Source organism: Lagopus muta, chromosome 3 (genome assembly GCF_023343835.1).
Source record: "Lagopus muta isolate bLagMut1 chromosome 3, bLagMut1 primary, whole genome shotgun sequence".
Classification (NCBI taxonomy): Eukaryota; Metazoa; Chordata; class Aves; order Galliformes; family Phasianidae; genus Lagopus; species Lagopus muta.
Window position 1 is genome coordinate 66,986,205 of NC_064435.1, and position 23,902 is coordinate 67,010,106.

At 38.2% G+C, this 23,902-nt stretch overlaps 1 protein-coding gene across 12 annotated transcripts in view; it reads left to right on the plus strand.

Annotated features, from left to right (window-relative positions):
• Positions 1–23,902, plus strand: part of COBL (cordon-bleu WH2 repeat protein) — a 151,106-nt gene that overhangs the window by 100,330 nt on the left and 26,874 nt on the right. For 9 of the 12 annotated variants that reach the window (XM_048940233.1, XM_048940234.1, XM_048940242.1 and 6 more), the window contains 3 exons: positions 713–851; positions 2,842–2,895; positions 3,738–3,908. In XM_048940233.1, the coding sequence (XP_048796190.1) occupies positions 713–851; positions 2,842–2,895; positions 3,738–3,908 (364 nt within the window). The remainder of the gene's footprint in view (positions 1–712; positions 852–2,841; positions 2,896–3,737; positions 3,909–23,902) is intronic. The other 3 variants (XM_048940241.1, XM_048940244.1, XM_048940245.1) reach the window with 2 other exon arrangements.

A 23,902-nucleotide genomic window follows, 5' to 3' on the forward strand; every position in this document is an offset into this window, starting at 1 on the left:
TATGTTCCAACGATCAAAAGAAAATATTATGCAATGAAGTGAAACCCAAGACACTTAATAAAATTTTTCATAATATAAAAAGCACTGTAAACAGTAATGAAGTTTTGGCTTGCCAACCAACATGTTGCAGTTTTTGGACGTAGAGGTGCTAGAGATCTTTGGAACTTTGTCTGAGAAGTCCAGTAAATATAAATCAATTACAGTATCATCTCTAATCATTATACAAACAGACTTCAGATTTTTATTCTCTTCTCACAAGTCCTGAAGCATCATTTTGAGAGGAAAATGAAAGAAATGAGAGAACATTTATTCCCTACATATACTGATTTGCAGTCTTTAACCATAATTTAAGATCTAAAGAAATCAATGGTACAAACAAGAGCATAGTCTGAATTAAGCTGTTACACGTAGTTTCATACTATGCTTTGCTCTCCAGTCTCCTACCACAAGTGTCTAATGGAATAGACTGGTAGTTCTCTTGTGACATTTCTTTGCAGTTCTTGCCTATTGTTGTCTGAGTGCATTACTATGCCTCTTGTTTTCTGTCTTATCAATCTCTTGTTGTTACTGTAAATACTTACTTTAAATATTTTGATGGTTCTGTGTGCTAAATAAATTAGGTCATATGACAATCACTTTTTATGCTATTGATAACTTAAAAAAAAAAACCACCAACACATCCTTTATTTTGCATATTTTTCAATTTTACTAGATTTCACAAGGAGCATCTCTTAACGATCTACAGAAAAAGAAGAGGCGTGCACCTCTTCCACCGACTCAGTCTGCTCCACCTACTCCTGCCATGCCAAATAGGAGGGAAGAGATGGAAGACAAGAGGAAGAGCACAATGGGTAAGAGGCATTCTTTTCTCCTGTGTAATTCCATGCATGTGCTTTTGGCACTTAGTATTCAGAGTTTTCTTAATTCTGTTATGCTGTGAGTTGGGAAAGTTTATAACCTGGGGGGAAAAAAATACATTTATTCTACAGAATGAAAGTCTGGAAATAAGTATTTGTATATTGCCTCTTGTTTTAATGGCACCGTTCAGAGGATTATGGAGTAGTAAAAGCTAGATAATTCTGTGGACAATATGAATGTTTGGTACAAGTTAGATATTCCAAAGCATTTGTCCTGGGCCTTTTCCGTGCCTCTAAGGTCATGGTGGTTTTGCTAGTAAAAGGGAAATGAGGAAATAGGCCAGGCAACTCTGAATCCGTCTGAAGCCACGGAATTCTACTAGAATTAAGTACAGTCAAGCTTGTTCAGGTTCTCCTACATGTTCCTAAAACTGAAAGACATTTTCTTTTCCTGTAGTCCTCCAAAAGTTTGTTATCGACTCACCATGTTCTGTGAAGTTTTTATTTTGAATGTGTTTCTTGATGTTATTTGAAATTTATTTCTCCTTAGTCTATAGCTAGAAGAAAAGAACTGGTGTTCTTAAAGGTATTCCATATGTAGCTGGAGACAGCAAAGAAGTGTGGTCTTCAGCTGTATGTGACACATTTACTGTCATATAGGAATACTGAAAAATGCTCTCCCAGACCTCTATTGTTATCTGACTGCAAGCTCATTCAGGTCGGTGGGAGCTTTGCCCAAGTGAGGACCCCAAGATTATGCTTTTAGCAAACAAAGTGATTTTACGATGGGTAAAGATATGAGATAATAACCCCACGTATTGGAACTCATTTTTCAGTACATTAGGAGAATCATTCTCTAAGTGCTGTAATGCACTCAGTGCACTTCAGTTCATGCCTTTGACCTCATGTTCCATAAAATGCCTAAGACATACAGATATGACATCCTGTCATACATAATTGCTTACATTACGAATGCCTCACAGTTTAGAAAGAAACCTCTTGGCTTTGTTCCAACATTTATTTTCAGTAAATGCTTCACATTTAATGCCTCAGCATTTATGCAGCAGCAGGAGTCCATTATCTTGTGATATGCTCAACTCCATTGACATCTCTTATTTAAGCCCCCCAAGGGGAATGTTATGTCTGTGCTATATAATACAGGAGTTTTCAGCAAATAGTCTTAACTATTGCTGATGTCACAGCCTGACACTTCTCACATCTTGCCCTATTGCAAGTTGATGATTGATAACGCTTAGTGCTTTAACTTTTTTTTAAGTGTTAAGTTTATTTTGTATCGGTGCTCAGTGTTGCAGCTGAAATAAAGCAGAGCAGAACCACTTCTAGTTGTTCAGTGCTGTGTACGTAAGCGCTTGCTGGCCAGACTGTTGATGTAGGGTTTAGTATCGTTTACTTTAGCGGAGCCTTATTAATTACACCAACAAAGAGCTTATCCCACAGTAGCTCAATCTTCAGTGCTTCTCATTTTCTGCTACTTTCTTGAATGAATACGTTTATTAACAAGAAGAAATGTTACAGCAAAGGAAGATTGGTAAAACAGCTTCTCTTTTAGGTCCTTGGGAGAAAACGATGAGAAAGCACAGATGGCTCTGAAAGCAGGAAAGAGAAGCTGTGAAAAAAGCAAGACAGTAGTGAGGGGGAAATGTGCTGTGAGAAATAGGCAGCCTCATGATGAAAAAGGATTAAAGCTACCTGTGCATCTCCCAACTTAGCCTCATGAATCTGAGCAAAAGATCTTATTTAAAATATTCTCAAACAGGCAGATGGGGAGCACTTTAGTATTTAATATTGACTCACTTGCTCTGATCCCAAAGCATTGTGCTGTTTTCTCATAGCAGTTAAAAAGAGTGCATATTGGCAGCATTTAATTGTGTTGTGAGTCTCTTCAAACTGGTGATTCCTAACTAGTAATCATAATGGCTTCATCTTTTTTCCTCACTCTTGGTGCTACTCCTTTTCTCAACAGCACCAGAGCATGAGCATAAGAGTGCAGTAGCAGTGAGAATGGAGCAGGCAAGAGGTCCATCACCAGTATCCTTTTTTGTCAATGACCAATGTGCAGATGCCTAGGGCAGGGCATGAGGGCAGAGCAAACAGACAGTTGTGTTTCTTCAGCTTGATTTCAGCATCTGAGCACATTTTGAATTGCAGTTGTTCTAGGCCTACACACTACGAACCGGCAGCAGCTTTTCAGCACTGCAGCATAGTGCAGTGATGTTTATCTATCTAGTTATTGCATGTAGGATTGAAATAGGCTCCCAGTCAAAGTTATGAGTGTTTCCTATGATAGCTTAACAGTTTTTTTTTTTTTTAAGAATGACTTAATCAGCTGCTTCCCCATGGTGACAAAATGATACAAAAACTACCTAGATAAAGAAGAACCTGTCAAGATACCTACTTAAAAATACTGATTTGAGGCATTTTCCTTTCTTCTCTTACAGAGTGAGGAAAATAGTCTCATAAAGTATCCTAGAAGTGAAAAATTCATTCACTTTGATACTTAGGAATAATATAACTTTCTCATGTTTCATTTCCTTGTATAGCTTTTTTTTTTTTTTTTTTTTTTTTTTTTCCCCACTTTTTTTCAGTTACTTTTCACCTTCCTTATTTGGCAAAACACCGATAAATATATCAACTGTTAGTTGTGATGTACATGTATATTTTGGACCTGGTTCTACTCTCATTGATGTAGGAGTCCAGGCTTTTCCTTCTCCCTTAATTACCTGGGGTTAAATAAGAGCAGAATTATATCCAGAGGAACGTTGGATATGGGTAAAGGAAAATCAACGCGTGTTATAAAAACAGTAAGCACAGCAGTTATTGTCTTGATGCTGAAGTAACTAGTCAATTGATCCCCTGTAGGTGATGGACGGCAGGTGCCACAAAAGCCTCCTAGGGGCCCCACTCGTGACCCACCCCAGTTAGTGATCCCCCCACCCCCACCTTACCCTCCTCCTGAAAGAGACAATATGGATCCAGCAGTCTCTTACAGAGAAGCAGATGTTACAGCACCAACAAAACTGGTACCTAAACGTATGTTTCAAAATATATGTATTTGATTTCATCTCTGATTACTCTCAGGGGTAGTTTTTCCAGACTTTCCTCTCTGTACATATGTGTCTGTTTTTTCCCTTTTTTCCAGCCTGTTGTCTTTTGAAATGTCCAATGCAGTGTAACTAATTAATGCAAAGTAAATTAAGCACTTGTTTGCAGGCAGGTTTGCTAGAGATCCTTGGCCATTAACAACATTTTAAAACAACGATCAAAACACTTGAACTCACCCAAGTGGAAGCAAAAATTCACTGCCTTGTATTAATTGTCCGTCTTTGATTTCCTGTGCTAACACTTTTTCTCTCTGCAGAGACAAATTCCTTTGGGAGTCAGTGGGTCTGTGAGTCTAGGTTGAAAACTGCAGGGTGTCTCCCTTCAGGAAAATTAAACCATTTACACGATCTGTATGTTGTTAAAGGCCTTCCTGTCCTAATGGATACATTTTCCTTGATATCTCTGGATACTCTTTTGTGTGCTCTTCCCCTCGAGGCATAACTGTTATCAGACAAAAATAATAAAATAGTTTCCACATCCTTGGGTATTTGTGAAAAGCATGTTTTCGTTACTTTTTCGTGCTTGTCCATTGACTGTCTTTAATTCTTTGTACATGATCCAAGTCTTTGATCATGTAGTGTATTCCCTGTGGGCTTGACCTGCACACCCGTGGAGATCCTGTAAAGGCAGCAAAGCTGTGCATATTATGGCGTCACATGGACACTTCTTTGAAGGCTAGGAGTCTGTCTCCAAGCCACGGGGTAGAGAAATCCCTCCATTAGCTGCTAATTTGACAAGGATTTTTTTCCAGGGTGCTTTCTTACTGAAATTATTCTACAGGTAGCAGTAACTGACGCTTTAATGTTGGTGGTTTTGCTGCTCAGTACCAACTGATCTATGGTGTTGTGTTGCTTTTGTAACTGTGCCAAGGAAATAATGATTGCTGAGTTTTATTGTGGGGAGAGAAAAAAACTGAGGCAATCCATTCTGACAGAAAACCTGACCCTTATTGAGGATTAACTCAAATTCATTTATTTACCAACATATGCACAGAAATCATATCATCCCTAAAATCCTTCTTTGCTAGATACCATCAGCTTGCCTACAGTATTCTCTTTATTAAAAATCTGTTGTGACCTTCTTTACATTAATATTTCTACTTCATTTGAGTTTCTACCACTCCAGTATTTTGCAATGCTTTCCTGATCTACCTTGCTGATCAAATGCACTTTAATCAATGCAGCGCTGATATTATCAGCTTGATCATTTGCTCTTAAACAAACACAATATCCTAGCCAAAATGATTTGATTAAGCTTGTACATGGAAACATAATGTGAGCTTTTATTATCCTTGGTTTATTGAGAGCAAAGCCGTAGTGTTTAGTGAATATTTATTTTAGACATGAAGCATCAGTGTTGGAGAGGGACAAGTTTAGCTTTATAATTACGCTGTACTCTACATAGATAGAGTTACGCATATAGATTTACAGGAGAGAAATGTGTGTAGATGTACACATGAGAGTAAGCAGCACACATGATGTATGCTAATTACATTGCCTAATTCAATTCCAAAAGGTGCTTAGATACTGTAGTGACTGAGTGGTAAAGAACAGAGTTTTGCAATGATGGTTTTTATTGCCTGAGAATGCCTCAAGCACTGCAAATAGGACTTTGGCGGTAGATTCAAAGAAGAACAAAGTTTTCAATCTTCCTGACTCTAACCTCAGTAGATGTGTTTTCTCATAGAACAAGGTGGGAAGGAGGATAAGCTACTGATGCCAGATATTGATGAAAGGCATATTTGTTCTGAAAAGACTCTCAAAACAGCTTTCTTTGATGATGATTGTGGTCTCTTTTTGCTGAGTGGGTGACTGTCAGCAGCAGTTTGACAAGATGTGATTCCCATTCAGAAATTATAATTACGTGATCGTGTGGAGTTTAAATTCTTGTTCCTTATGATCTGCCATAGTTTGTGAGGCACTGCCCCACCCGTCGTTCCTTCCCAGCAGACACACAGTTGTCCCATTGTGCTCTGAGAAATCCACGTTGAGGAATTTTCATTTCATAGAGGATGTTGGTAATCGCTCTTCATGGAGTTTTCCAAACTTAGGTAGAGCATAAGTCATTCATGAATAGGGCTTTTGCTAAGATATTTGGGCTTTCTGGCTCTAGTGGTAAGAGTCTTTCCCACAAACAAGAGTGCAATTGTTCCAACTGGATTTTGTTTTTTAATCTTTTTATTCTCATTTCATGGGCTTTCCTGTTAATTTTGGTCTTGTTGACTTCTAGCTGCATGTTGTATGCATGTTTAAAATGATATGTTTATGGGATCCTGTCTTCTTCCTTATCTTACTAATCAGATTTTTCATGGCCTGTGACTGTACAGTTAACTGTGCTTTGGTAATACAGAAATGGAGATTGTCACCTCTTTTGCATGGCTTTGGTTATGTCATATTGTCTGAAAAGTCTCAAAAAACTGGGTAATACCCAGTGCATTTCAAGAATCTGAGTAGAAAGGAGCCTTGTCCCCAAATCTAATTATACTTTCATTATGTCAGTGATGTATTGATGGGTACTATAAGCCAGTTGGCAAAAGCTGTGACTATTTCACAATTTGGTCGTGTTTCTTCAGTCACCTTGGATATATATGCTGTCTTCCACAGTCAGTAGGGATAGTCTCTTTAGGGTTGGACTTTGTTAAGGCAAAAACAGGTACAGAAAGTCAGAGAAAGAAAACCACACATGGTTCCAAATTAATTGAGAACTGGAGATTGCTGAGTAGGTAGTTTTGTTGGCTTATCGTAATGCAGTGACGCAGAAGGAGTCTTTCAAGTGGCCCAGTCTTTTCTTTCTTACAGATGATCTGTAAAACAGGAAAATTGGTAAGGATGACATTAGGGCTCATACCACCATCATGCCTCATACTTGTCCAGCCTGATCTGAGGAAAAAGAATGAATTTGAATCTCCAATACCTTGTACTTTCTAGAGAATTTAAATTCAGGCCAAGTTAAGCAAAATTTGTGGACACATTGCCTATCAGTAGGTGTCACATAGTTGGGATTGAGTTAGCTTATACCTGAACCCAGGGAGCCAGTCTCAGAGTATCTGCGGAATTCAGAATTTCAGTGTATGGGCGCACGTAGTGACAGTTCCTTTGGGCATCTGGTTCTTGAAGGTTGCTGAGCATGCTTGCCATTCTGTTGTGTTTCTTACACAGTATTCATTATTTTATTGTTTTACTCTTTTTTTCCCCCAACAGTTTATTGTTGTGCATCATTCCCTTCATACAACAAGCGCGTCTGACAGACCCTCTTCCTATGACCTTCATACCTCTGAACATCCTGTTGCCTCTGCTACCCTGATTCTTCTGTTGCCTTTCTTCCTTCCCTGCTGGAAAAGAACCTTTGTTTTTTCTGACTGAGATTTTGGCTTCCTTTCTTTTTGAACTTTCACATTCTCTTCTAATTACTATTGATTATTTTTGGCTGAGGTTCATTTCATACTCATTTGTGAGATGTATGCTCCAGAACTGAATGCTGTGTTACATAAATCTATATATCAGCCTCAGAAGCATTATCTGTACATTTGTCTGTTCTTTTTTGAAGGATTCTCTTTACTTTGAGTCATGGTTCAATTTGATTTGGTGTTTCAAAGAGTGTGTGGTATGGGGGAAGGGTGTCTCTCAGTACTATCTGAAGATTTCATGAAAACTCCCTAAAAACATTTTTTCTTTTTTCCTATTAGCCTAGGTAAAGCATTTTACATTCTCAAATATATCTTATTTTTCCTTCATTGCATATGTTTTGTTCCTTTGAAACAAAAGTAGAACTGGGCATGGCCTAGTTAAGTTGAAGTACAGGATTCTTTCTGTATCTTGGCTATCATTCAAGATGTGAAGAAAAAAGGAACTAGAAAGATCTGTCTGATTAAAAGAAGCCTAAATAATACTAAGAATCAGTACCAAATATACTGATTCATAGGCTTTACGTGTGCTTTCATCCTGGTGCTTAGTATGATTAATTTTATCTTGATGTTGGAGTCATTCTATGGCACTCAAGGTGTGTGTTCTATTTCTGTAACAAACGATGCAAATGCTCTTTGCTCAAGATAAATCTCGTTCCATGACTCTCCTTTTTACAGTTGTAATAGGAATATTCAGTGAGTTATAATTAAAATATCAGCTACAGGAATGTACTTACCAAAAATTTATTTGCACTGAAGAAATTTCTTCGTGTGAGTGGCCCATAAGGCATGTATTTTTAATCATTTTGAATTATAAACATACATTTTATGAGTTGCAATGGTGCACACACCCAGAACTGTTCTGACCTCACATGTGCCATGATTTAAGACACTTACGCTTCTTAAATTAGTGAGTTGCAATACAGAAGTCTAATTTAAATGATGAAAAATTATTGTTTTACCCTCAAGCAAACAATCATGTTCATCTTGAATCCTTTCCAGGTAGGCAAAATGGAGAATAACAAAACAAAGCATTCCTACATGTGAAACATGACTAGAAAGGGTTTTGATGCCTTTTAATACAAATATGACATGCAGTTAATAAGTTTTAAGTGATGCCTAAGAATATATATTTAATACCCTAAGGTATTCTAATAAAAGTGGAGTGGAATTGATCTGTCTATGCTGCCAGGTACTTTGTTATAGTTGCTTAAGACAAGACAATAGTTTAATTGTACGTCTTCTCAAAAAAAAAAAAAAAAAAAAAAGTGGATGTACACAATGTGAAAATTAAGAGCCTAATTTACCTATTCTTATTACTGTATTTGCATCCCATTTGTAACTCCACAGAGTTACATGCCCCATGGAGTTAAGACTAGAATACGAACAGAATAATGAAGTGGTAAAACAAAGGGGTTTGTATTGAGTACAGTGTGAAAGTGCAGTATACTGTAAAAGCAGTCCTTTGCATTTACATGAGTTCAGCTTATTGGAAGGTCAACGTTTTAACTAAGTCACAGTTTTGATGAAAAGGTTTCCTTGCCATGAAAGAATGCAGCCATAATCCTCACCACCTATCTGGTAAATTTGCTTTAAAAAGCTGTTTCCAGATGGTCTGCTTGAATTTGAAAGTGCTATGGGTAAAAACTCAGAAGCTCGTTGCTCATCCTTAATTTATTTCATTTTTGTATTAAAATGCCAAATTTGCCTCTTTTGCTTTTTTTTTCCCCGTCTTTGTAGAAATTTGCGTTTTCCATGAAATTTCTGTGTAAAATTGTGATGACCAGTTCTAACTGCTAGCTCTGAATTTAAGAAAAACTTAACTTTAAGAAGAATTGAATTTTTTTTAAAAAAGAACAAAAACATAAGTTCTTCCTTGTTCTGGCTCACTCTTCGTTTCTTCAAGTTTTAGAAATGCCAGGTACATACATATAGTATTAAATGGTAAAAAAAGAAAAAAGAAAAGCTGTATCTTTACAAGAAATCATCTTAGTTATAAGCAGTTGTGCTCATGCTCCAACATTAGCATGTTTAAAACCTCCCATTATTATATACAGTGTGGGAATGAACTTCCAATGGCACTCATTATATCCAAATCTATTCAATGGAAGTGCATAGATAAGCTATTTCATGACTGTTAATTCATTAATAATGTGTGTATGAGGGGGTAGAGCATTCAAGCAAAGTGAGACCATGGGAACATGAACTTGATGGAAGTTTGGTTTGCAAGCACCAGCTCGGCACTGAGGTGCGCTCAGGGAATCCCTCCTTGCGCCGTGCCTTACCCAGGGTTTCTGAAGCCACCTCAGTTCTGCTCCTGGAAATGAATGAGTATGTTTGTTATTTTCAGTGACTGGAAGAAGCGACGGTTTAGTTCAGTTTGATGGAGTCTTAAGGTAGCAGAGATATAAATGTGCATCGGCATAGTTTTATGCCTTTCATTTTATCTACAGAGACAAGAGAAGTGTAACGAGAATGAGATGGAGAAGATGATAATAAATTGACTGCTATGCTAGACCTCTCCATCAAAATGGTCTTACCAGAGTTAGTAAGAAATTTAAGTTATTCATCACTTTTCTGCACTACCAAACAGCATTGCTGAAAGACTGTACTTCAGGGAGGAATACTTTTCTATCTGGGGTGAAAGAAAGAAAGAAAACACAAAAACCCCTAACAGCTGGGAAGTGTTTGAGTGTGGTAAGTAAATGCACTGTTAGCATATGGATCAAAATAACTTGCAGTTTTATGACTCTGGTGGCTGTGACATTCAGTCCCTTTATGAAATAAGGACAGATGTATGATTAATGATTACTACCATTTTGATGCATGATAAATGTCCTCATCCCCTACAAAATCCTGTGAGTTATTAACAGATGAGGCTTTGTGGCGGACAGATTTTACTGACCAGACATTTCAAACTTTTTTATTTTATGTTGACCACCAGAGGGAGCCAGCGTTGTCAAATATCTGCAATAAGTTGCAAGTAAGGATAATGCTAAAGGTGAATGTTAAACTTTAAGTATCATCACATTTATGCAAATAATTTCAGCCTTTAAGAAACTCATAAACATAAATGGAGTTTACAGAGTTCTTTTGTTCATTAACTAAAAATAAAAGTAGTTTTTCTGTTATTTTAATCAATTTAATCACAAATTTGAAACCAAATCGTATTTGCATATGATGCTATTGTGATGGCATTTTCCAGACATGACCTCAAAATTTAACTCTAGGTGTGTTTGCAAAGGGTGTTGGCATGTTTTGTTACTTATTACAGTGCAGATATTGCTTGTGTATTTATTGTAGCCTGTGCCCAAGGTGTGGAAATCAGTGCATATAGCTGATGTATGTGCTGAAGAGCAAGTACATAGGAGTTGGCCACATTGAGTGTAGATCTAAAAGGATGTGTTCTATGAGGAATGCTTATCAGCATGAGTTGTAGCATTTCAAAGGTGTGTGTAGATGGTTTTAGTGTCCATCCTCTTCCACAGTCAAGTGACTTCGTTACCAGCAATTCAGTCATTCAGTCATCTTCCAACCAAAGATTCAGAGACTCTCCCAGCACCCTTAAATATTTTTCTACATGAAATTCTGTCTTTTTTTATGACTTATCTTTGAGGATTGAAATGTATGCTGTCTTTTGCGCTGAGCAACTGGAATTTTTTCCAGCAACAGAGCTGCAGAATAGTAAGCTTTGAATTAATTCCATTTTTATCTGTAGAAAATATGCTCTATCTGTTCATAACTGAAACTTATTCTGAGTGAGGTGGGGAGAGAATATTTTAAATATATCTGTGAAAGGAGAAATTATGTCTTTTTTTGTTCAGTTTTTATAGAGGGTTATTTGTAGCTGGCTGTGGGGTCTAACGTACTCAAATAGGTGGTGAGGAGAGTGAAAGGCAGATAGATCATCCGGTCAGAATGATGTGGTAGATTGCAAAGGCTTGTGATGCATTTATTTATTAAACATGGCCATGCAGTCTATCATATGCCCATCATCTGTCCCTGTATTCTGCATATTTAAAGTCCGCACTGTGGGTGTGATTCTTACATGCTCATTCTTTGCATTTAAGCCCTCCTTTCAGTTCCATCGCAGCATAAAGTGCCTCAGTGTGAGAGTTGTTCTCAGCGTGTGTATATAAAACAGCATTTCTGTCTCCCTAACTTGGCTTCTCATCACTACCGTGACTCTCAATATATATTTAGTTCATGCAGTAGGCACCATTTAACTTTCCATGCTAAAATACATGTTATTTTAGAAGACAGAATGTAACTTATTCCATCCCTCCAAAATTACAGCCATGTTGTTTTCTAATGTCATTGCAAAACTATGAACTCCCCCCTCAGGGACAGTGAGACAAACTTGCTGTCACTGTTTACACACTTCTTCACGTATCTCATGCCCAGTATGCAGATAAGCTTCTCTGGCCATACAGGCACTATAAAGAAGTCCACTGCTGAAATATGTAAGAAGTTGACAGAACAAAAAGTGCCGCAATTAATTTCTTGCTCATGCAGAAGAGCTTATTCATAATGATCTTTGCTGTGTTTTGCTGAGATGGAGAAGGGTAAGGGTGGTCTTGTATTTTTCTGGGCACAAGTAAGCTGCTTGGTGACGTTTATTGCGTGTTCTTCTGTAATGGTTTAACTACAGGTGGTGAATGGCTGTTAAAAGGATCTAGCCCAGTGGCAAGAGCTGTGTCAGAACCAGATGATACACTGGCTGTACATAATTGTTAAGTCCTTTATATCCTTTGAATGTGCCTTAAACATCAGGGATTTATTTTTCTATTCAGTTCCAGTAAGCAGATTCTAAATCGTGGTCACTAAATCTCTATCATTTTTCTCATGACTGGAGAAAGCACTGAAGAAGAAGATGCAGTCCTTTGTAAAGGTAACAGCATAAAGCGTGTATTTTGCATTCCCTTACATGTTCACTCAGCTTGCTGTCATAGTACTGGAAATAATACCAGAGACTTTGCAGACTTGGAGCAGAAGTTGGCCCTGGTGTAATTCCTTTGAATATAACAAAATATTTTCTGGTTAGAATAAGCAAGGGACTGGACACCAGTGAATCAAATTGTCTTTCTAATCTCATTTCCTCATATTTAGCTCTTTGCTTATTTATCTACTTCATAATGTGTGGAGTAAAACTTAGCTTCCCATTTCCCACTCTGACTAAATATTAAAAAGTTTCTCGTCTTCTAACTCCCTTGAAGCCCAATTCTGCCATACAAGTGGTCTGTGGATAAACTTTGTTTATTCTAAGTGAAACCAAATTCCCTGTTTTCCTCTTCCTTAGTCAGAATAAGAGATTAACTTTGTGAGTCTCACCTTTAATAACTGGGTAGCATCTTAAATGTACTCTGTGGGACTTCTAGAAACTGTCACACCCATACCAGTGGAGAAGCTTTCATTTACTCACTAGCAAGCTGGACTAAACATCTGTGTCCAGCCAAGTACGTGCACATGGTGTGACTGTGTGTGTCTCCGAGCTTCAGTCCCTAGTACAGATTGGAAGTTAGACTTCATTTACACATAATGGACCAAATCAAACAGGGTGGTTGGTGTTCAAAATGGCATGAAAATTTGTGGTACAAGATCCTACTGATTCAAGTGTAGTCATGACACAGCGATGCAGAAAGCAAATGGTTGAAAATCTTGTGTTTTCTGTACCAGGTAGATGATAATGCTCATACCAAACTACTCGTCCAACCTCAAAGATACTCATACTCAGCTTTTCCTATTACCACTTCTAAGCCAGTAAGCACTCACTAAGATGACTGCCTGCTTTCTTCTAAGAAATTGAGAATTCTGTCCATGCACATTCACTTCTGGGTTTTAGGGCCTGAGGGAGCAAAAGGCTGAGAGCGGAGACAGAGCCTCTTTTGTCAGCTCCTTTTGTGGATTCCATAATTGGTTCCTGGCATGGATAAAAGAATTACTTTCCAACCTACTGTACCATAAGCGAAGGTGGGGTGTAATGGAGGACAAAGACATAAAGAAGATGGAGGAAAGAATGAGAAAGGAACACTGTAACTTGCAAATATTTTTTATAAGACTATTGTGATTAAAAGATGAAAGTAAAATTGCTAAAATATATATGGAACCTGTCATAAGCAGTGCTAGGGGAATAGTTAGTATTTTTCATTCAAGCTTATTATGAAGGTTATTATTGATACCTAATTTTAAAAAGTTTTCCTCAATTTTTGCACTTGATAAGGCGTTGAAAAAAATTTTTTTTTACTTTGTAAAACATTGAAAATTAATGAACATTTTTTCTCAGCCAAAATCTATTCTTAAACTGTTCCTATATGGGAAAGTCTTTGACAAGAATTCAAGAATTCTTATAATTCGTAATCTGTAGGAATTATAAAGAATTATATAAGAAATGTATGAACATTTTAAAAAGCTAAAGTACTGGGAAAGTTTTAGAATTCACAGTAAGAATTTTCTGCAGTTGGCTGTTGATTGTAACAAAAGGAGCAGTGTGGAAGCTAAATAGACTTTTCAGCTTGACTCTTTATGAAGGCAGCTTAATAGTGGCCAGCTGAGTGCTCTAGAAGGGCCAGCCCATGTCGCTTCTTGTTATTAGGGAGCAGAAATGTATATTGGAGAACTATCGGAAGAACGCATTACTATCTCAGTTTTATCTGACACTCTTTTTGGGTACTGACAGTCTCTCAGACATGTTCAATCAGTGATCAGGAATGACATGGTTGTCCTTTGCCCGGTAAAACTTAGCCTGCTTTCCTCCCAGAGAAAGGAATTTTTTTTTTTTTTCCCCAAAAGAAATATTATTTTGGTTAAACACAACGTATATGGATATTTTCATGATCAGTCACAATTTAAAAATACATGTTTTTTTTTTTTACTTCTTTTCTACTTGCTTTCAGAAACAGCTGTGCTGATTAACTGACCGGTCTGTTAAAGAAACTTTGAGGTTTAAGTGTCCGAGTTTTCCAAATGAAAACATTTGGTCAAAGGAAGAAAAAAACCCATGCATATACTGTAATTTGCTTGTTTGCTCCACTCCCCTGTGGACATGCCCAGCTTCCTTTGTACCTGGCAGCTTTCCTGTTCTGTATTCATCAAGCTAATCGATGTGATTCAGATGTTCCTCAAATAAAATCATTTGTCTTCAGTTTACTCCTACAAGGGACACAGATTGTACTAAAAAGGCCTTTTTACACTCTCAGGGTACACAAAATACATGTCACTGTTCATAATACAAGGCTTTGGCAGCACACTGGTTGAATTTTTTTACACAAAAAAAATCCTTGCAAAAGGCAACTCCTTGCAGTTTTCCAGAGTTAAATTAGTGCCTGTGAGAAAATTAGCAGACTGAAAGCACAAAAGTCTTTAAACTTACATGCCATGATGTGAAGAGTAATAACAAGCCGCCAACTCAATTCTGCACTGGTCTGATAGGGGCGACTCTAAGGTGCAAGGGTTATGATGAGCTATCAGGAGAGTGAAGATAAGGTTAGAGCATTACAGTATAAACTGTACTGTACAAACTGGTACAGTAACCCGTCATACATGTGTAAAATTTTCCAAGCACAGTCGTTGCATAGGTTTTTTTGGGATAAAAACCAAAATCTTTAAAAGAGATACTTCTAAAGGAAGAGATAGGTGGAGAAGGAAATCTCATCACTTTGCTTTTAAAAGACAACTTGAATATTAAGATTTGTGTTTCCTTTTCTTGTTCTTTGTTTTCTACTTTTCCTCCTCCAGACCCCAAGGTAATTCCTTAAGCAGTTCCTGCTTTAATTACTCAGTTCTCTAGACATTTAAAAAAAGATAAACTCTTTGTTTAGTTTTGTTGTAGTTTGTAGCCTCTGTCTCTCTGTCATGAGATGAATAAATAGATAGATATTCTTTCTCTAATAATTTATAAAGGTTCTTCTACTTCTTGATGAAACTCATGGAATTGAATTTTAGCACTGTTACCTTTCCTGACTAATTCAGGAAAAAAAAAAAAAGGCCAATTTTTAGGATTTAAAAGTTAGAGAGTTTCATAGACAAACTCATAAACCTACATCAGTGTGATGTTCTCAATTTTATTTTTGTGAGAACTGAGGCTAAAAATTAAAAACAGAAAATTCAGAATTTTGCGTAGGAAAAATGAGCTTTTATGCTGATCGTATTCAGAATTAAACCCATTAACTTAGGTGAAAAATTTCCCAAACTAGCGTGTCTGTTCTGAGGATATGCTCATAGTGAACCATCATATTCTAGAAATGGCCCTGCTCCAGGAAGGCACTTAAGCATGCTTAATCGGGTACCCCATTATACAGCATGCACGTTATTATTGAACGAACTGTGTAAATGAAAGTCTTAAAATGCTTCACGTGAATAAAAATGCAGATAGATTTTCCCTGTGGGGATTCTTCCCATGGAGGAGATACCTGCAGCTTTGCATTTTAATCAGTAAGTGGTCCGATCCAGCTCCCACTGCAGTCAGTGGCAAAACCCACCTGATTAAATGGAAGCAGGACCCGATGCTAACAGTAAAATATGAAAGGGAAAAATTTATTCCAAGTCAGTGCTGAGATGAAGACCCATTTCCAAAGAAAAGCTTTTCTTCCATGAGGGTGCTGGTCACAGGAGTGCCAGAGAAGGTATTGCTATTAACATTTTGCTATACACAAACCATTACAAAGCGTAACATTCGCTTACGACGTTTGCCTATTTGCATTTTTTCCTGCTGGTATTCTAAGTTAGCAGGGAAGGAGAGCCTGAGAGCAAAGCACAGTTGATGAGATAGCTTGCTTCAGAAGAGGACTGTGAAGGAATGAGCCAAATTCAGCTCTAACTTAGGTATTCTCATCTCTGCTTAAGTCTGAAATGACCTGATCTAGTCCATGTGTTGTCAAAGGGTGTATGACATGCAGACATGACTCTGCTTGACAGCAGAGCTGTTCTGTGAGCACCATGTTCTCCACCTGTCCCATATTCCCTCCTAACTAAGCTCCTGATGAGAAAGTTCTCACCGTTGTGCATGTCTGAAAAAGGTAAAGGTGGCTAGAGCCTGAATAGGAATTTGTGGTACTCAGCAATTGATTCCTGCCCCATGCAGTGATTTCTTGGCTATGTCTATGTTACTGGAAAAAACAGCTGTCCTTTAGTGTCCTTCCTACAAGTAGTGGCCTCGATGGGCTTTTACGCAGCTTGTCAGTAGCTCTTAGCTGACAGCACAGTCCCAAGCAGTGTGTTTTGTGACAAGCATCCTGGTCTTGCTGCCCTTGGTTTACACACTGCCCAGCAGGAAGTCTCATCTGCAGGACAGCCAAGAAGTGTCCATTGATAATAGCACAATGCTGCTCTGAGGGGTCTTATGCAAGATCTTCAGGGAGAGACTTCATACACTCTGGTCTTCAATTTCGTTAGCTACGAGAGAAATTGAGTGTGAATGCATAGTAAAATGTGAAAATCCTTAATTCGGAAAAGAAGTATGCTTTTATAGGATAAAATATTCCTCCACATGTAACTGACAAAGTAAATCACAACCAAACTATATTGAAGGGTCTGCTGGAGTTTGAACTTTGGAGAGGAAGCAGGTGTTCTATTGATGATGGTCCGAGAGGGAAATAGTCTGGTAATGTACAACAAAGGAGGTAAGAGTGAGCTTTGTGTCGTTGTACTACAGACATGTATGAAAAGATTTTCATATCTAAATTTGGAGCTAGCTACTGCAAAGGTATTTATGTTATTGGTGGTTAGTCTGAAGTGTGTTTTGACCAGTTAAATGGAATTATGTTGTGCTGTCCTAATTGTAAGTTAGACAAGTGGTTTGTGCATGAAACATTTCATTTTCTCAGGGCTCTGTCTGACTTCAGACAGTGCTATCGGTACTGTTCTGAACTAAGATAGAAGGTGATGTAAGGAAGCATGATGGATGCACTGAGTGGGGAACCAAAGGGAAACATCGTGGTTCTGAATGGACTGAGGTGCTGTGAGGATGAATGAAAACTCAGCAAAAACTCAACAAGGTGATGAAATTCCATTTAGTTATCCTCCACTCCAGTCCAAAGTTCACTCTTAGCTGTTGCTATTAAATGAAACAAGTTTTTGGGGGGTTTTTTGCCCTTACTGCACAATAAATCTTTATTGTGTTAGGAAGGCACCACACATATTTTCTTCTCACTTGCGCAGTATTTCTCAATAGAAGCACTTATATGCACAAAACAAGTATACTTTGTCCTGGAATCAGAACTGAGCTGTTCAAAACTTTTTACTTGTATGCATGTTGTTCCTGATGGCCTCAGTAACAGAGAGTCAATTACAGATAAACCTTATTCTTTTCCACAGTTCTCAACTTCTAAATCACTTTCAATCAGAAATAAATGCACAGTTGTGAGTGGAATGGTATCTCTGTAACACAGAATGAGTTCTTAAATCCCACAAGTGTGTGGGCATGCATGTTTGGTTTAGGAGGGTTTTTTTTGTCTTTTCCTTGCTGAGCTTGCTAGCAGCTAGTCTCTGGGGAAAGAAAATGCAGTTACAATGCAAAAGTGTTTTATGGTTCTTTTCCCTGGATTGTGGTAGCAATAGGAAACTGTAGTACAGATTTGATGAAATTGTTAACAGTAAAGACAGCAAAGAAGGGAGTGAATTTACAAGAAGAGAATGGACAGGGAAAATGATGGAGAAGTTTAAGAAGAAATGTTGAGCAAATGGCCTTTTCTTCTGTGGTCCTAAAAATCACCTAATTAAACATTGTTTTATTGCATAGGTGCACTAATCATTTCTGGTTTTAATCATTATACCGCATACGCTTTTCAGACAATTTTACAGTCTGTACTCAAAGGTGGCTCATGAAAATCACCTTCACAGTCCATTTGTTTAGACTCTGCAGCATACTTGAGTTGAAGCCAACCACCTCTGTAAAGGATGCAGATTACCAAAATCTATCAATTGTGACTAATAATTGCTAGCAAAATGTGGAGAGCGGTTTATTTCTCCATCAGGCTTATTATGTCAGACAGTTTCTGTTAGATCTAGAGTTTCTTTTCCCACAAAGGCCTCCAAAGAGCCCCAGTATTGATCACAACATGTTTCTGGTATTACATATGATGATTTATAAAGTACAACTCTGAAGCTATCTATTGTATACACTTAAATATACTTCCACATTATCCTGCTTCTTTAATCTGTGCTGTCTGTTTGTTCATAGTCTTTTGAGCTGCACAGGTGAGGCACGCTGCCTTGCTCCTCGCACGTAAGTAAGGAGAGCCAGAAAAGCATCCTGTATGTAGTTCTGACTTACTCTTAAAAAGTGACACCATCATACTTCATGGTGTGTAATAGGAAGTGGGAAAACTCGCACTATTAACTCATTTTTCTCCAAGCATGGTGATAGTTTTCTTAAATTAATCAAAAGAAAAATCTATCTACTTGCACACTTGGTCTTGTTTGCATTAAAGAACATTTTGCTCTTCGTGTCGCGTTTGCAAAGGATTGGAATCTGTTATGTCTTATCTTGTAGAAGAAGGTTGAGCAGTTGAGGGCTATGCTGTGGAGTCATCAGAGCCTTAAGATAAGGTCTTTGTAAAACGAAGGAACTAGTGAAAAGTGAGTTTGAAAGGAGTGCCAGAAGGGGAAGGATAACAATCATTATAACAACAGTAGGAGTATTTTAGGATGTATCAGTTTTATAGAGGCCAGAGAGATTTCTGTAGTCATTGAAGAAAGGATTGTGGGGAAAAAAATTAGGGATAATAAAGTCCTATGTGTTAATTTCCTATTTAAAAATCTGTTACATTATTTTGAACTTTTTTTTCTCTGTTTTCTTGTGTGGCAGATGGTAAAACTGGAGGTCTGAAATGGGAAGAGGTAGCAGCCATTTACTTGAGTTGATAGTTTCTGGTTGCAGATTTTTTGCAGTAAGAAGAACTGCATTTAAAGAACCTGTTGGCAAAGAAAACATGTATGGGACAAAAGGCTAGAAAGGAGACTGAAAATACCTCATTATATGAGAACTGCGAGTCACATGCGTGACTGCATGAATCAGCAACGTGCCCTCATGGTGATGAAGCACTAACCACATACTGAATTGCACTAGCAAGAGCACAGCCAGCAGATCAAGGGAAAGGATTACTCCCTTCTGCTTGGCTGTCTTGAAGCCACATGTGTGCTCATTGTCCAAATGTGGGCTCAGTCTTGCATTCTCTCAGACAAGATACTGACAAACCAGACCAAAGGCAGCAGCCTGGTAGAAGGTCTCTGAAATGGCTGGAGCACATGTACATGGAGGTGCTGAGGTGCGCAGGACTTTTTGATCCTGCTAAAGGGAAGGATAATGAGGATTTGAATGCTGTAGTGCAGGACGAGGAAGGCAGAGCCAGATTCTTCTCAGAGGTTCACTGCAAAAAGCTAAGAGGCAACAATAGCAAGCTGGACTGAGGAAAAGAAATTAATTTGGTATAAGAAAAAGTTCATCTTGGGGAGAAGCTGTAATGTTGCCCAGGGAATGATTTTTGATTTTCTAGAATGTCTGTGGTGTCTCTGAAGATTTTAGGAACTCAGCAGATCAAGGCCATGAACAGCCTCATCTAAGCTGCATGTTAGCCTTGCTCTGAGGAGGATGTTCACCTAGGTGACCTCCAGAGGTACTTCTTGAATGAAATTTTTCTGGAATTCTATTAGCTAAATGAACTGAGACTACTAAGCTACCTACATCTTCATTTTGGAGGACTGAAGTTGTAAAGCATCCTCACCATCACATTCTGTGGGCACATCTTCAGCCGCTGCAGGGCAGTTATGGGAATTGAAAAGAATGCATCAGAGCTCAGTCTGTTCCCAGACTTCCCTAATTCTATTGTTAATGAATAACAGTGCTATTATTTAAATAATTAGTATTTAAATTTAAAAAGTGAAAGTAGGCATGCAGGCTCAAGTATACTAAGAAACACGTTGAATGTAAATTGCCATAAATTCAGAGAAGATAGCCCATTCTGTCTTGTTCTTTAACTGAACCTATACTTCACGTACAAGTTTTTGATAGATGAGCAGAATGAGTAAAATATAACCAGTGCACATTGTACCTGTGTGAAAATTCTTACACTGCTCCTGCGTTGCTTATTTTTATAATCTCTGTTAATCACTGCCATAATTCCCCATCTTTTTCCATGAGGTTTCTTCCAAGTACGTGAAAAAATGCACACTTTTCTTGAACACTGATCTTTACTTTGTACTGCCAGTGCAAAGAATTAGAGCAACTTTTTGCCTTGCTAGAAGTTTTAAGTACTGTCAGTAAAATAATTGTGTTGCAATTTGGGCATCATTATAAGAATTATTATTCTTTAACATGATGAAGTTTGTAATATTTTTAACAATTTTAGTGTAATAGGCCATTTGAACTACAGCAGAGCAATTTCACTCCATGAAAAGAAAGTTTTTTCTCAGTGGAACAAATGGTGAAAGAAATTGGAAAATAATTGCCAACCGCTTAGGGAGAACTCAGAGGAATTATAGGAACTCTGCATCTGTAAAATCAGTATGAAGTTCCAGTTTTTCACATCAGCTGCTATCTCTTGAAAAATGCCTTTGGTTGTAGTCTGTCTCTGAATGTGACAGTAAACAACCAGCAGTGTCATAAAAGCAGGAGGGAGGTCTCAGCTCTTAGTGAACAGTTGCACTTTGTCAAGAGAAGACATGTGCCTTGTATATAGTGGACTCTGAGGGAGGGGTGGTTTGGTCTTCAGTGTTGTGGACTTGGGTTCTGATTTCGTACATCTGGGTGAGATGTGCAACTTTTGAACACTTCAATCTGATCTCAGTCCTGTTTGAAGTAGATGGTGGTTATTTTCTATCAGTAATCAAAGTGAGGATTTCACCCATGATTGTCATTTTGTATTGAGTTTAGTCTTCATTTCTGAAAGTGTGTATTGGTATTTAAACCAGGTGTTTATCTATCTCTCCGTCACTGGCATTCTGTGTGAGTAATATGTACTTATATGCAGGATCAAGCAGCACAAGTGCAGATATGGCTCTTCTGAACTCAGAGCTCTGTTCTCCTAATTACTTACTGCTTATTGAGATTAAAGCAACGAAATCTCTTTTGTATTAAACAAGAAGCTTGCATTCTTTACTGATGAGCTATTCTCCCCTTTGCTTCCTGATGATCAGGGGCAACATTCCTGCTAACAGCTTCCCCAAGAAAGCCGTTGTCGGTTGTGGTTGACCTAATTGTGCAGCGACAGGCCTGGTGCTGGGGAGTAGGGCAGAGCTGTGGCAGGGCACTCCTCTGGGCCTTGCAGCATCTCCTCCTGTTGTCCTGAGTAGGTGCAGGGCAGTGCAAGGCATGGAGGAACGCTGATTGAAGCTGTGGATGAGATATCACACAGAAATTTTAGTAGAGTTGGAGACCATAATCCACTTGAAGTCAGGAGTTGAACTCCATGATCCCTGTGGGACTGTTACAGCTCAGGGTATCCATAGTTCTAAGTGGGTTATGTCTGACTGAAAGAAGAGCTTGGCACTGTTACTCCTTCAGAAATTCAGATAGTCTTCCGAGGTACAGCACTGTTTCAGTAGTATGCTGTCTGTGGCAATCGTTATTTGTGTGCCAGGTCATGGAATAAAAGCTCAGTTTTCTATATCTCAACCCGGATGTTTTGTGTCTGCATAAGATCTGGAAAATCAGAAGCCAAACTGAAGTGTTGTTAGCATTATGACAGAGAAGAGAGCATCAAATAGTAAATTTTTCCTTCGTTTGGCCACAGACTTACCTCAGTTGGCTGCCACTGCTCTGGTCATACAGTGCTCAGTGTGTGGTGTTTTTGTGCATGCACACTCAGTGTGAGGAGAAGATACACAAAAATTGTAGGACAGAATTGCATCTGCTACTGCTCATTACCTGGTCATCTGTGTAAGACTAGAAAGCTGTAGAAGCTAGTTTCTGATTCCCCAAGTCAAGACCACTCAATATGTTGAGGTGGACTTTTTGCGTTGTGTGTTTTCTGAGGAAACTGCTGTGTCCTCGTGTGGCCTGGACATCCTAGTTTGCACAGTGCATAGTTTGCACTGGTGAAGACTTGTTCAGGTGTGTGAAAGGAAGAACAGGTTCTTACTTCAACCATCCAAGGATAGCTCCAATTCACAACAGCTGAAAGATAACATAGAACTTCAGCTGTCAATATTCACGTGTGTGCCCACGTGTTGAGATAAGCAGTAGTGATAATCAAAATGTTTTACCTCATCAAGCAACTCTGTTGACATGTGTTAATGCTGGAATTAAAGGATCTTCTCTGTGAAGATAAAAGATGAGGGAACTGCTTCAACAAAAGTGATAGACTTGAAGTGAGAGAGTCATTTTGGTTTTTCATGGGAATTTAATCACTGAATTAAAAGGTGTCTTTCTGTATTCCCGTTGTTTAGATGTTGCTAAACAAGAAGGCTCTTACACTGAACAGGACGATTCAGCTGCCAAGACCCAGGCATAACTGATAGGGATCTGTTCACATGTGCAGACATTGATAAAAAGAGAATCAGTTTTCATTCTAATAGTATGTGTGAAGAACGGGCTGGGGTGTGGAGGTCCTGCGGCAGGGCACCTTGCTGGATAAAACCTCTGAGAGAAAAGGATTTCGCTACTGCAGTACGTGAGTGAGGCTGTGTGACCAAAGATCTATAATCTGAAACAGATGCCAGAAATAGTTGCAGGCAGGCAAAAGGAGGAGCAGGAAATGAGAGAGACAGCTCAAGAGGAAAAGCCTGCCACCCTGGTATCAGGAACTGGAAGCAGGTACTTTGTCACAAACTGCAGGATGAAGATCATTTATGGCATCCTGGTGACAAATGTTGTAGCCAGTATTATGTTGAGGTCCCTTTGCATCAAAATATACTGCATTGTGCATTGCTCCAAAACTTTATGTGTGCTTCTACTCTTTACTTTCCACTTGTGATTTCTTTGCTGTATCATACTGTACTTTGTTCTGTTTTTAACCTGTTGTAACTTTTACTAATGCTTTGGTGGTAGATTGTTGCTGGGAATTTTTGTTTTTGATTAAAAGCCAAGCAGGCCATATACTCTTACCTATTCGTTCAGTGTATTTTTCTGTGGGTGTTTATTGCTGGGTGTTTAATGTCAAGTTATTCTTATTTCTCCTTGATACTGGTGTTGTCCTAATTGTAGTTCTGTCATGAGCATACCATAATCCATCAGTGTCACATAATTCATTCCTATAATTGATATTTTTACATGGAACAATCTCTTGGATTTAATCTGGAACCTGGAGTTAATGTTACAGAAAATAAGGTCAAAGAAATGGAGTAACATTACTTCCAAAGTCACAATAGAGTCTTTGGATCATCTCCCATCATTAATATTGATGCTTGACAGCACTTACAACTTGAATCATGATTTGTAACCCTATGAATTTTATTGCTTCTGCTGTCAGAAATCAATTTCAGTACTTAATGGTGTCTTGTAACCTCAGTCAAGGAGAATGTTGGTTTGATTTTTATTTTAGTTTTACTCGAAGCTTCACTAAGTTACACCCTTTGAAGATTATTT